The 14314-nt window shown below is 33.3% G+C and overlaps 1 protein-coding gene across 1 annotated transcript in view; it reads right to left on the bottom strand.

Annotated features, from left to right (window-relative positions):
* Positions 1–14314, bottom strand: part of jakmip1 (janus kinase and microtubule interacting protein 1) — a 74139-nt gene that overhangs the window by 42808 nt on the left and 17017 nt on the right. Inside the window, exons 2-3 of the mRNA XM_056472286.1 lie at positions 9609–9859; positions 887–1381 (exon numbers count right to left, since the gene is read on the bottom strand). Of these exons, the coding sequence (XP_056328261.1) occupies positions 887–1381; positions 9609–9752 (639 nt within the window). The 5' untranslated portion in view covers positions 9753–9859. The remainder of the gene's footprint in view (positions 1–886; positions 1382–9608; positions 9860–14314) is intronic.

Here is a 14314-nt window from a genome sequence, read left to right as displayed (position 1 = left end):
GAAACATTTGTAGGTTGATTTATTCAATTGCATAAACACTAGGAGTGTGACGAGACGAGACGAGACGAGACAGGAGATTGGGTTCATGAAAATGAGACGAAACGAGATTTTTACATTATTTTTAAGAAATTGTCTTTTTTTCAACTGAAAAAAAAATCACAAATTGCAAAACTATTTAGGTGTTTTTTTTTTTAAATCAACTTAATGAATGTTATTTTACTTCTATTTTAAAGAATTCTATGGACTAAAGGACATGCAAACACAGCAAAATATTTTGCTAACAGCCTATGTGAATGTAAAATATATATATATTTTTTTTCATTTTAAATATTAGCAAAATATTTGCTAATATATGAATGGAAAATAGATTTTTATTCAACTGAAAACACATTTAGGTGCTTTTTAAAAAAAATTTATGAATGGTATTTTATTTCTATATTAATTAATTCTATGCCATAAAGGGCATGCAAACACTATGTTTAGCTATAAACTCTACTGACTGGCTTCACGCCCAAGCAACACGTGCAACTTCGAGGCCAGCTTGGGTTGTCAGGTGTGTGCAAAGCACTTGATTTACAGTTGAAATCCAATCCTACCTCCAATCTTTAATGCTAATTTCACTCCCATGCTCCATCATAACATCACAACTCATGAGACAACTTTTCACATTGACGAGAAATCTTGTTGCGATTTAATCTTGCAAGATCTTGTCATACGAGATCTTGTCACACCCCTAATAAACACATAAACATCGTGTTTATTTGTTTAAAGCAGACACACTGACTGAGACAATCTTTCATGTTTCCATTTTTGTGATGCTTATCTGAATCTTTTATATATAATATTTTATATATATATATATATATATTTCATTAATCCATCTTACCAGCCTCCGTATTTCTCTCTCGCTCTCACGTTTGATTCTCTGGATCTCATCCTGATGAGCCTGATGGGCTACTCTAAGATCGGCCGCTTTGGCCCGGTCCGCCTGTACAGCATGGGCCAGTGCCTCCTCGGCCTGCCTCCGAGACGTCTTGGCCTCCTGAAGCTCCTGCGTAAGTCTGAGTTTCTCAGCCTCGTAGCTCCTGCGGGCCTCCTCTCGCGCCTCCTCTTTCAGGGCATTTCGTAGCTCGCTGCTGGCCCCGTCACGTAAAACGCACACCAGCGCCTGCAGCCGGGCCAGTTCTGTCTCACGGACACGTGCAGACCGGGCCAGTTCAGCCTCATGCTGTCGGGACAGGCTCTCTCGTGCGGCCGCCACCTCACGTTGCTTTTCCTCATGGAGTTTAACGCGGAGTTCGGTAAGAGCCACCGAGTGCTTGTGCTGCTCAGTCTCACGCTGGGCTCGTAACTCCTGGAAACGCTCCCGTAATTTGCTCATCTAAACAAATGACAGACAAGATGTGTGCATTTACTGGTTTCACTACAAAACAAGGTGAGATTACAATTTCACGTTAAAGGTGCCATAGAATGCATTGATCCAATATGTTAAATTGTTCTCATATATCTAAATAGAAGGTATGTGGCTTTTCAACCAGAAACTTGCCATAATATGATATGGTTGGTTTTGACCATATTTGGAAGGGTCATGAAATATTAATGAGCTGTACTCTGAAGCTCCAGCAGCTTATGTCAGTGCCTGATGCTCACATACACACATACTGTACACACACACTCAGAACTGTGCGTTTTGAAATCAAAATCACGATTAATTGAACATTTTAACTTGATTATGATTAATGAACGATTAATTTATTTATTTAACAAGTTTTGTACAGTGAAAATGCTCATATTACAAGTGAGAGATTTCTGAATGAAGGGTGCATTACTTGATTTTAAAATAATTGAAGGAAACACACACTGCCTACTATCTATGATTATTTATTAAACATCGATGTTGAACAACTGAAATTAACACACACAGCTCACCGCCCATCCTTGTCACCGCTACCAAACCCGCCAATCACAAAGGTTGTGCCGGACTGCATGTGTGCGCTTGTCAGAAGTATAATGTCAGAATAATATAATAAGTATAAATCAGCCTTAACAGAGTGGGGTCACGTGACTCCACACACGGTGGGGAAAGTAATTGAAAAAATTGACCTGGAAAAATTTGATCGATTATAGGTTCTGAATGTCGATTTTGATTACTTTTCGATTAATTGCCCAGCCCTACACACACAATAATAATACTTTAGTAGTAATATTTTAACAATCTCTTCAACTGAAGTGATAGAGATGTTTAATTTAGGTAGAATTAGTGAGTGAGCCATCTTTTGCCCCTAGAAAATGACTCATCGCAAACTTACATGTGTGTAGCCTCATTATACACATTATACACAATTAACTAATGAAAAAAATACATTGTAATAGACTTTACGCCTCTTTGGGGTGGCATTGAATAAATTCATAATCCGTATATCCTGCATTTTGCATTCTGATAAACATGTGATGCTTCACAAATCAGTTTTTTTTTAAAGCCTGTCCCATTTTCAGTAATAGAGACCGACATACACAAATATGTATCACATAAGCTTAGATCTACTTAAAAATTAGGCTTTTTTTGGCAATTTTAGGCATTAGGCAAAATCTATGGCATCTGTTCACATTATGCTTAACAGGGACAGTTCACATAAAAATGAAAATGAACTTAACATTTAATTAACCTCATGTTCTTGAGGCTTGCAAATCTTTAAGAATTTGACATGTCTGACATCCATAGTAGATAAAAAAGAAAATAGAAAAAGAACATAAAAAAGTTATAGAAGCCAACAGAAACGAACAACTGTTTGGCTACCTACCAGCATTAATCAAAACATCCTCTTTTGTGTTTAGCAAATACAAGAAATTTACATATGTATAGTAAGTAAATGTTGTTGTTTTTTTCCATGTGTGGTAAGTTCAAGGAACTAACCAACAGGACAGGTAGTAGTCCTCAAAGGTTTTTTTGGTTGCATTTACAGACTCTAGGTCTAGGAACTCTAGGAAGTGATGTATGCTGGCCAACAGCGACACCAAGTGCTGCATTTGAATAATACAACAACTGAAGGTTAAAGGATTATCAAAGCCATATTTTCACACATACTTTGTTTTGTGTCTCGTGATAACAAGAATGAAATGCAGAGATGTATACTTCAACAGCAAATTATATACAAAAATACTTTATATTAATGTTTCATTGATAATATTATTTGGTGGTTTCACTACTGTCTAATTAATATGTGTCATTAACTACTACAGTATGTACTTATATCAGAACAAATATGCATCAGTTGCTACTATATATTTATGGTGAATTTGTGTGAAGCACAAATTATAGTTTCTTTGTTTCTTCAGATCTTTTATTGACATATTACTCAATAAAACAACTTTTTTAAAATGATTTGAAAAAATAATGACAAATTATCTTTGCTCCAACAGAGTCCTCCTGCCCCAATGCACCATTTCTATACAATATATTATGCACATTTTAATGTGTTTTACAACATGTCATGATATATACATAAGCAAATACAAGTAGATAAAAATTCTCTTGTATGTTCACTCATGTATTGTACATACAGTGCAAATACATGTACACTCTTCACAAATCTATCTTTTAAATTCATATTTTTAATAGGAAGCTTTACAATATTATATTTGTGCATATACATAAGATAAGTCAGTAAAGCCAAATCTGGAGCTTTTCTAACAAATTAACATAAGATAATGGTCCAAAAACTAGTACAGCCAAATTTATGTTATAGAAAAATATGAAATACAAATTTAGATAAGAGGAAAAATCAAGAGAAGCAAAACAATTGAAAAATTTTGTTGAAATTTTGTAGGTTGTAATTTTTTTGCAATCTTTTGCTTGAATTTAATTGTATTTTCTTTCATTTTCTAAATATGTTTGGTGACTAAAATATTTTTTTAATAAAAATGTCTGTTTAATAAATCTGTTTTGTTTAAATGTACCAAAATACATTGCCTATATTCACTGAGAAATTGATAAAAATGTTTTAAAATGGGGTCTACTCAATTATGCTGATGACTATACACACACAATGAATCACAATAGGCTTAGCAAATGTAAAATAAAGAAATAAAATAAAAAGGAGGGAGGAAAAATGTAGGAAACAAATTAACAACAGTCAAACTGCAAATATTAAGTTTGGATTCATTTGCTCTATATATTCAGCACTGAGTGCCAAATAAGATTAAATATTTGACTGCAACCTTTGGTGGAGAACCGAATCTTCTCCATTGCAAGATGGTACATAAGACCCCTAATCAATTGATTCAAAGTTGGAGGAAATGTGTTCTTCCATTTAAGCAGTAAAAGATGTTTGGCAATTATTGTAAAAAAAGAAATCTACTTTTGGTATTATTATCTAGTATTGTATATATATATATATATATATATATATATATATATATATATATATATATATATATATATATATATATATATATATATATATATATATATATATATATATATATATATATATATATATATATATATATATATACGTATACATATATATATATATATATATATATATATATATATATATATATATATATATATATATATATATATATATATATATATATACATACATACATACATATATATATATATATATATATATATATATATATATATATATATATATATATATATATATATATATATATATATATATATACATATATACACATACATGCATACATGCATACATACATATATATATAATTGCCATAACTTGATATGTATAGAACATGATCAAATTATAGTTTTTTACTCACCATATTTATACCTGAAGACTTTCAGAGCTGCTAAAAAATGAATGAGTTCACAGCGACACTCTGTCTCCAAATATTTTAAACACTAACTAGCTAAAAGACACAAAAAAACCCTTAGCAACACAATAAGATTTGCATACAAGTAAAAATTCAAAACATAACCTTGATTGTTTAAATCTTTCTGGTCAGTCTACTTAAAGTCAGTATAAAATTCAGGACAAAAATTATTCTTAAACTGTAAAATTACATTATATTAACAACAATATTAACTTTATATTCAAATGTGCAACCTTTAAATTATGTGTAACTAAAAGTTTATGTGCACTCTTAAGGTTTTGTACCTCAGCAAAAGTTGTAACTTATATGAAAAGACCTCTTATGATACTGTTCTGTACCTTTTATGATACACTTCAAATGAAGGTACACAAATTTTCATTAAAATATCTATGACAATATATATTACTGGAAAGGCAAAGTGATTTTATGAATAATTTCCATATTAAAACATGAAAGAAACTCATAACTCATAAACAATACAAAACAACTGGTAAAACAAAACTATGGGTATTGTAAACTAAACATTTTAGGCATTTTTAATCAACATTTGTTAAGCATTTTCTGATAAATACAGTTTCATTATTGATATCTTTATCCCTTTGGCGTTTGCTTTCCACTACGCACGTGAGCTGGCAAAAGTCCTGCATATACAAAGTGTTCATGCAGACAAATTACTATAGTAAAACTAATCAAACATTGTGCATAACTTTTTACAATACTTCTGCATAATTCTATTTCTATTTTAGAATTAAGTAAATTAAATTAACTTTTAAGTGCTTACAAAGGTATTGCGAGAATTTTTTTTTAATATTGTACATGGGGAGAATCTGTTTCTGTAACATTTTTGTGAAAAGTGTTGTGAAATGTTTAGCAAAAAATAGATCTTTTGATTTATGTTAAAGTACTGTTATTCTTAATTATAAATGGAAAAGGTGCATTTACACAAAAAGAAACTTTAAAAAAAAAACTTGCTTAAATGTATTTGATGTTTTATATTAACTGAAAATAAATTGGCAAAATGCCTTTAAATAGTTCTTGAAGGAACACATTTGCAACTGTTAAGGTACAAAGTGTCTTGTCGCTGTAGTGGAACCTTCATGGATCAAATTTGTATCTTTGATGAAGGTACAATATTGTATCTGCAGGTTTTAAAAACCAAAGGTACATTTTGGTTTTCCATCTTACAAATCATGTCCTTAAAGGTACAAACTGCAATGGTACAAATTTGTTTCTTTGACTTAAAGTACAATTCTGTTCCATAAAAAGGTACTGCACCAGTGACAAGGGTTTGTAAATTCTTTGGTACAACATTGTACCATTTTTTTCTGAGAATGTAGCTAAGAACAAAACCGAGACAAGTTTATTTGCACTCCAAATCTTTTCATTCATTTAAAGACAAAAAAGAGTGAAGTAAAAATACTTTTAGATTTCCCTTCTCAATCAATCATCTCAGCCTACTATTAGCTTTATCATTTCAATATTCAAAGCTCTTAACCTGGACTTACAAGCCTTGTTTGTATTTATAATTGGTTTATTTCGATATTTGCTTCCAATATTAGCCAAATCTTATTTCGCCAGTATTTTATAATGCCTTAAAAATGAAAGCTAGTGAGAAAGCAAAGAGCTGGAAGGAATGAACTGTACCAAACTGCTCTTGCATTACGATAAGCTCAGAGTAAAAACATTCTTTCGGAGATTTATTTTACCAGGTCCAAAACCATGTTTGCACAATTTGATTATGTGAAATAATTCCCACTAACACCATAAACCGCCACATTTGTCCTGGCTTTCCAACAATGTTAAGCTTTTCCATTGTTTGACGCTTTCAGAGGGTGTTGCATGTTTTCTCTTCTTGTCCATGAAGAAATCACTGGCACACAGTTATTCTGCTGATGGATTTTGGGATAATATGATTAATGAGAGGATAAATCTTCCAACTGAACAGACAAGATTTGTGTTAAATAAAGCAAGAACTGAAGCTTTATTCGGAGAGCCAGAAAACTGGTTATTGTTTGTAATGTCTGAATAGATATATTTGTTTGTAGCCTGAAAACAAGACATCTGACAGATTAGGAGCAAAATTGTGAGTAATTTGGGACGCCACATATGCATGAAACAGCACGGGCTCAGATCATGTTGCCTGATTCACAGTGAAATGTCATAAAAGAACATGAGCAGAGGGCAAAATTTCTTTCCACGATGACTTGAGAATCAGCATAATGCCAGGAGAAACAAGTCATTACTATGGCAACTAGTGTTCTGGATACAAATTACCCAGTTACTCGGCTCCATTTAGATCCAAAAATCAGACTTCCTTTTAAAAATGGAGTACATGTCAGCATACTTTGCTATTTATTATGGAAATACGATATTTTGATATTAATATATATATATATGCATTTATACTACTGAAATTCAGAATATGTTTATATTATCAAGAATGTTCTCACTTACAGTTTAACTAATGGCTTATAATATAATATAATATAATATAATATAATATAATATAATATAATATAATATAATATAATATAATATAATATAATATAATATAATATAATATAATATAATATAATATAATATAATATTGTTCAGTTATAAGTAAAAGTACTTGTATAACCTGTATTATGTGTATAGTTTAGGTATTTTATTCATTCATTCATTTTCTTTTCGGCTTAGTCCCTTTATTAATCCGGGGTCGCCACAGCGGAATGAACCGCCAATTCATCCAGCATATGTTTTACGCAGCGGATGCCCTTCCAGCTACAACCCATCTCTGGGAAGCATCCATACACACTCATTCACACTCATCCACTATGGACAATTTAGCTTACCCAATTCACCTGTACCACATGTCTTTGGACTGTGGGGGAAACCGGAGCACCCGGAGGAAACCCACACGAACGCAGGGAGAATATGCAAACTACACACAGAAACGCCAACTGACCCAGCCGAGGCTCGAACCAGTGTTTAGATATTTTATTTTATTTTATTTTATAGTATATGTTAGTTATGCATAGGTTTTTTTATAATAGCTCTAATGTCCAGTTTTGTGTTTGTATTTATGATTAATCTATGTAGCACCGTTGTCCTGCAAGACACAACATTTCGTTCCTCTGTATGTCCACACATGTAGCGGAATGACAATAAAGCTTCATATAATATAATATAATATAATATAATATAATATAATATAATATAACATAATATAATATAATATAATATAATATAATAGAAATAATTGAAACAGGACTGCAAATTAAAAGCAGAATTCTAGTTCTCAGAACAGTTTGCATCGAACTATGGGGAAAATAAATGTTGAAATTAAGTGTTAAGTGTACATATTTAAGATTAACACAGAGAAACATTAATTAGTCTTTAATATTGGGCTCTGTTTGGATTTACAGAGGTTTCTGTTATGCTCAAATCGGTAGGAAATTGTGAATATTAGGGCCCGTGATTAGGTTGAAGATGAGCTGAAATTAGTTAGTTGCTAATTAACACATGATCATACAGATTCAATTTAGTTTGATGTCTATGCAAATAAATTGCAGTTCATTCAATACTTCAATTGACTAGGTGTGACCAAGAGCTGGGGCTAGTGTTGATCAGAGACTAGTTGCTGTAGTACAAAATAAAGTACAAAGTTCAAATTAGCGGGTTTACACAAATGATTTTATGTCATAAGTTTCTGCAAATGTTTTGAATATGAACTTATCAGGGACAGCACTGTGGCTCAGTGGCTAGCATTGTTGCCTCATAGTAAGAAGGTCGCTGATTTGAGTCCCAGCTGGGTCAGTTGGCATTTCTGTGTGGAGTCTGCATGTTAGACCCGTATTCATGTGGGTTACCTCCGGGTGCTCCAGTTTCCCCCACAGTTCAAACACATGCACTATGTAAACTGAATAAGCTAAATTGGCCATAGTGTTCGTGTGAATGAGTGTGTATGGATGTTTCCTAGTACTGGGTTGTGGCTGGAAAGGTTTCCGCTGTGTAAAACATATGCTGGATAAGTTGTTCAGGTGGTTCATTCCACTGTAGCGACTAAGCCGAAGGAAAATAAATGAACTTATCAGGTTTTACGGTGTATGGAAATATTAATTTATATAATCTAATTCCAAGTTAAGAATAATCTACATATAACTGAAAAGTTATATTCTTTTAATTATATCTATTCAGTCGAAACTGTAACAGTCCAGCTATGAGGGACATTAAACCTTTGTTTTCTGAGGATGGGCTGAGCCAAAGTGATGCTAAAGGCCCTCCTTTGTCTTTGGGCGATACTTTCAAGCTGGTCAAGTGGCAGGATGGGCTCTGACTCCAAAATTCATTTGCACACTTTGTTTTCATGCTACTAATATGCTGATGAGATCAGGGCTGAAGAAATGCAATGGTTGGTTCGCCCCTACAAAAAACAAAATTTACTTATTATTTACTCACCCTCATGTGGTTTTAAAAGTACATTTCTTTTGTCGAGCAAAAAAGACAATATTTTGAAGATATTTTGAGGAAAGCTGCTGTAACTATTGACTTCCATAGTACTTACTACGAATGTCAATGGTTACAGGTTTCCAGCTTTCCTCAAAATATTTTCTTTTGTGTTCAACAGAAGAAAGAAACCCAAACTAATTTGGAACAAGTCAAGGGACGTTAATTGTAAACAGACTAATCATTTTTGGGTGAACTATACCTTTAAGCCACACTTTGTGAAAGAGGTCAACAGATTAGATAGGAAAATCAATGAGTGAACATTGGTGTACCTTGCCTCTTTCCTGTTGCAGTTCATTCTGTACATCGCTCAATCTGCTCTTCAGCTCTTCATTGGCCGTCTGTAGAGTTTCCATTTCCTGTTTCCCTCGGCTCTTCTTAGGAGGCGGGGCTGAGGTGGGCGTGGTCGCAGCCATCCTCTCCAAAAGGTGCTTTTCCAGTCAAATCCACTATTCAGATCTCACTCCCAAACATCTGTAGCACTGGACATGGACCACACCACCACCATCTTCCTCTTCTTCTGCTGGACACACAGAGAGAGTAAGCATGAGGCTAACATTCACAATGACTGCAGGGAGCAAACACAGTTGTTCCACTAAGTAAGCAAGAGTGAGGGTGTTGCCTTTACACATGCTCACAGACTGCAGCTAACACAAACAATCTGACACACACACACTCACATGTGCCATTTGTTGGAATTCCGCTCAAATGTATTTGGCATGTTTGTGTCTCCATCTAGTGGTGTCTCGTGATACTAATTTTATACAGATATAACATTTACTGTATGGTCAAAGATGTTGGTCAAACGCGATGTGTGTTTTGTGTTGTTCTCTGTGAGAAAGAGAAAGCTGTCTGAGAGAGTAGGGTGGCTGATGATATACATAAAGATAAAGATATACATTATCTGGAAAGGACATGCTGTTCAGATTATCAAAGAAAGGTTTTACAGTGAATATATTTGTTAGAAAATAAATTATATTTCGAATTAATGCTTTTTTATGTTTTGAATTATTAAATTACATTGTTTTAGTTTTTATTTTGTTATACAAAAACTCTGAAAATGAAGACCCGCTCAAAAACCCTGTCAGCCTGCCATTTACACAAACATATTAAGCAGCAGAACTGTTAATAATGATAATGAAGGTTGCCTGAGTACTAAATGACAATATTAGCATTACTTTTACTACTATTACTTCTACTATTAATAATAATAATAATAATAATAATAATAATAATAATAATAATAACAACAGCTAAAAATTTCACTTTGATATCAAAGAAATAACAGTTGAAGTCAGAATTGTTAGCCCGCTTTGATTTTTATTTCTTTTTTAAATATTTCCCAAATTATGTTTAACAGAGCAAGGAAATTTTCACAGTATGTCTGATAATATTTTTTCTTCTGGAGAAAGTCTTATTTGTTTTATTTCGGCTAGAATAAAAGCAGTTTTTATTTTTTAAGAACCATTTTAAGGTCAAAATGATTAGCCCCTTTTAAGCAATTTTTTCGATAGTCTACAGAACAAACTTTTATACAATAACTTGCCTAATTACCCTAACCTGCCTAGTTAACCTAATTAACCTTGTATAAATGTCACTTTAAGTTTTATATAAGTGTCTTGAGAAATATCTAGTAAAATTTACTGTCATCATGGCAAAGATAAAATAAATCAGTTATTAGAAATGAGTTATTAAAACTATTATGCTTAGAAATGTGCTGAAAAAATATTCTCTCCCTTAAACAGAAATCGGGGAAAAAACAGGGGGGGGGGGCTTATAAATCTTACTTCAACTGTATATATATAAATATATATATATGTGTGTGTGTGTGTGTGTGTGTGTGTGTGTGTGTGTGTGTGTGTGTGTGTGTGTGTGTGTGTGTGTGTGTGTGTGTGTGTGTGTGTGTGTGTGTGTGTGTGGGCTGCACGGTGGATGTAGTGGGTAGCACGTTCGCCTCACAGCAAGAAGGTCACTGGTACGAGCCTCGTTTCTGTATGGAGTTTGCATGTTCTCCCCGTGTTTGTGTGGGTTTCCTCCAGGTGCTCCGTTTTTCCGCACAGTCCAAAGACATGTGGTATAGGTGAATTAGTAAGCTAAATTGTCCGTAGTGTATAAGTGTGAATAAGTGTGCATGAATGTTTCCCAGTGATGGGTTGCAGCTGGAAGGGCATCCGTAAAACATATGCTGTTTAAGTTGCCGGTTCATTCCGCTGTGGCAACCCCAGGTTAATAAAGGGACTACTTTTTTTATACTTATTTTATATATATATATATATATATATATATATATATATATATATATATATATATATGTGTGTATAATATTATTATACTGTATTTTGACCAAAACAATTGCATGAGGCTGTGCCACTTCAAATAATGCAAAATATATGTAAACAAGGTATTGCAAGACTAATTCTCTTTTCTCCTCTGTTTTGCAAAATAAATATTAAGTAAAAACTATCATATAAAGCATTACTGAGCTCCTGGTGACTGTTCTGTCAAGCACATTTGTAAAACTAATATCCGCTTTAATCTAATTCAATTAAAAATTGTTTGTCACATATTTGTCAAGTTTGTCATATTGCAATTACTCATTTTTTTATAACAAAGCTTCCCTAGCTGGATAACATTACAGATATCTTTTAAGACCATGGTACCTTAGTTTTAAACTAGATATTTTAATTCACACAGTATAAGACCTTATTTTATATGTAGCTGTACTCAAAATTCATTCATTTTCATTTGGCTCACACCCTTTATTCATCAGGGGTCGCCACAGTGAAATGAACCACCAACTTATCCAGCATATGTTTTATACAGCGGATGCCCTTCCAGCTGCTACCCAGTCGCGAGAATACGCAAAAAATTTTAATAAAGAAAATGTGATATGTAGTACATTTCGAAGCTTGTGCTATAAGAATCTATTACTCAATAATTGCAACTAAATAGGCACAATGATTTTTTACATGATTGATCATGATGAATAAATAATATTGAATTGTAACTTTATGATCTTTATCAACATGTACTCCAAAGCATGGTGCACAACTTTGTTCCTAGAGATACCTTCCAGCAGAGTTCAGCTCCAATCCTGATCAAACAGTAGGATCTGAAGGAGCACTTGGTAATTAAAGACAGGTGTGTTTAATCACGGTTGCAGCTGAACTTTGCAGGAAGGTAAAGGTGCGGTCACACTTGACTTTTCCTTCCATAGACTTCCATTCATACGCACGCGAATGCGTCAGACCGGTAACGCGGGGTCATGCGTCGAGTTTCGCAGGTTGCTGTGGTGCAAAGTTCAAGCTTGGTGAACTCTAACCTGCGAAATCGCATCACTTGACTGCGTGAGATGAATCGAGCATCAAAACAGGACCTCTCTAGACAGAAATTAAAAACATGGAGCAATCGCTCACTTTATTAATGTCTAATCATCTTGTTTAATCCCGCCCCTTTTCGCAGCGCCACACGACAGAATTTCGCACACACAAAGCCCAGTGTGACCGTAGCTTGAATCTGCAGGAACAAGGTTAAACGCCCTTGCTCATAGTTCTGCATGACATTGGAAAAAAAAATGTAATTACAATATTTAGTTTTTCAATATATATTGTGATATGAATACAATTTTACAAGATTATTTAAATAACTCTATTTAAACAAAAATCCTAATTTTAGATAGATTGGGGTGATTTTGTGGAGAATGCATTTGCATAAACTACACTTATCAGCAGTTTTGTGTATTCCACAGTTATTTATGCTTTTGAATCGCATTATGAGACTTTTCTCCAACTACTTTAAACCTTAAAAAGTTGTAAAACGTGATTTGTATTAACATTTTTAAAAGTTTATAGTGAAACGTTGTCTTGGTTGGTGTTGTACTATATATTACAGTACAAAAACCTTGTAATAAGCGAAGTTTCACAAACTAATTTCAAGAGGAGTATGTAATATGATTGATCACAGCTGGTCTCCCATCTGTAGTCATTAGTAAGCCAATCGGATTAATCTAAACTCACTACAAATAGCCCGTCTAGTATTATTCCCTTATCATCTTTTTGAAGAATCCACCCTAGCTTCCCCTTTACCTCCTTTACCATGGCAAGCTCTCGAGAACTACCTGATCTCATGCTCCCTTACATGCTTATTGACCAGACGGGAGCCCTGGGCTCAATTATCTCCAAGCTCAGGGTTCTCTCCCGGGACAGCATGCCAAACCTGCTTATATTATCAAGCAATATCTAAGTGCGAACTCTTGAAACTGCCAATACATTTTCTGTTATTTTACGGACTTATTCCTCTATATATTATTTATTATACATTATATTATTTAAAACTTCTAAATATATATAAAAGTCACTTTGTTAAACTGTTGAGATTTCTGGGAAGTAAAATAACATGTAAAATACATAAACGTAACAATGGAACATAAAATAACATTGTATAGTTTTAATTGTATGAAAAATATAATTAATCTTTGTTAAAACTACGAACTTTATCATTTCTGAGGACCAAATCATGATTTAAATTAGCTTGAAATACTCACACAGACACAGGCCTTAAAAACACATCCAAATGAACAACTTTCTCTCTATTATGATGAAACAAATCTCATATGTTCTGCACTGTGGTCCTTGGTTAATTATAATCGCATTTCAACATTGCAGATCCTGCACTGTAGCTATTGTGGATGCAGTCACACATTGCAATATTAATGATAAAATGATACATTGGGCAGCCCTATTAACACGTCATCTTTTTGAAGAGAAATCAAGTGAAAGTGAAACAAATGATCACTGGACTAAATGACAAATGACAATGCATTTGCCTAATGCTCCTAGGTCTATAAATTCATAGTATGCCGTCAAATACTAAAATAATATCCCAAAAACTTATGTTAAGCAGTTTACTGCTTGATTGGCAGCATTTGTCAAATGAAAAGTACTACAGTGCAAAGGCTTTTCTGCTCTCTAACACACAC

Source organism: Danio aesculapii, chromosome 14 (assembly GCF_903798145.1).
Source record: "Danio aesculapii chromosome 14, fDanAes4.1, whole genome shotgun sequence".
NCBI lineage: Eukaryota > Metazoa > Chordata > Actinopteri > Cypriniformes > Danionidae > Danio > Danio aesculapii.
This window is presented reverse-complemented; position numbering and strand designations above follow the sequence as displayed.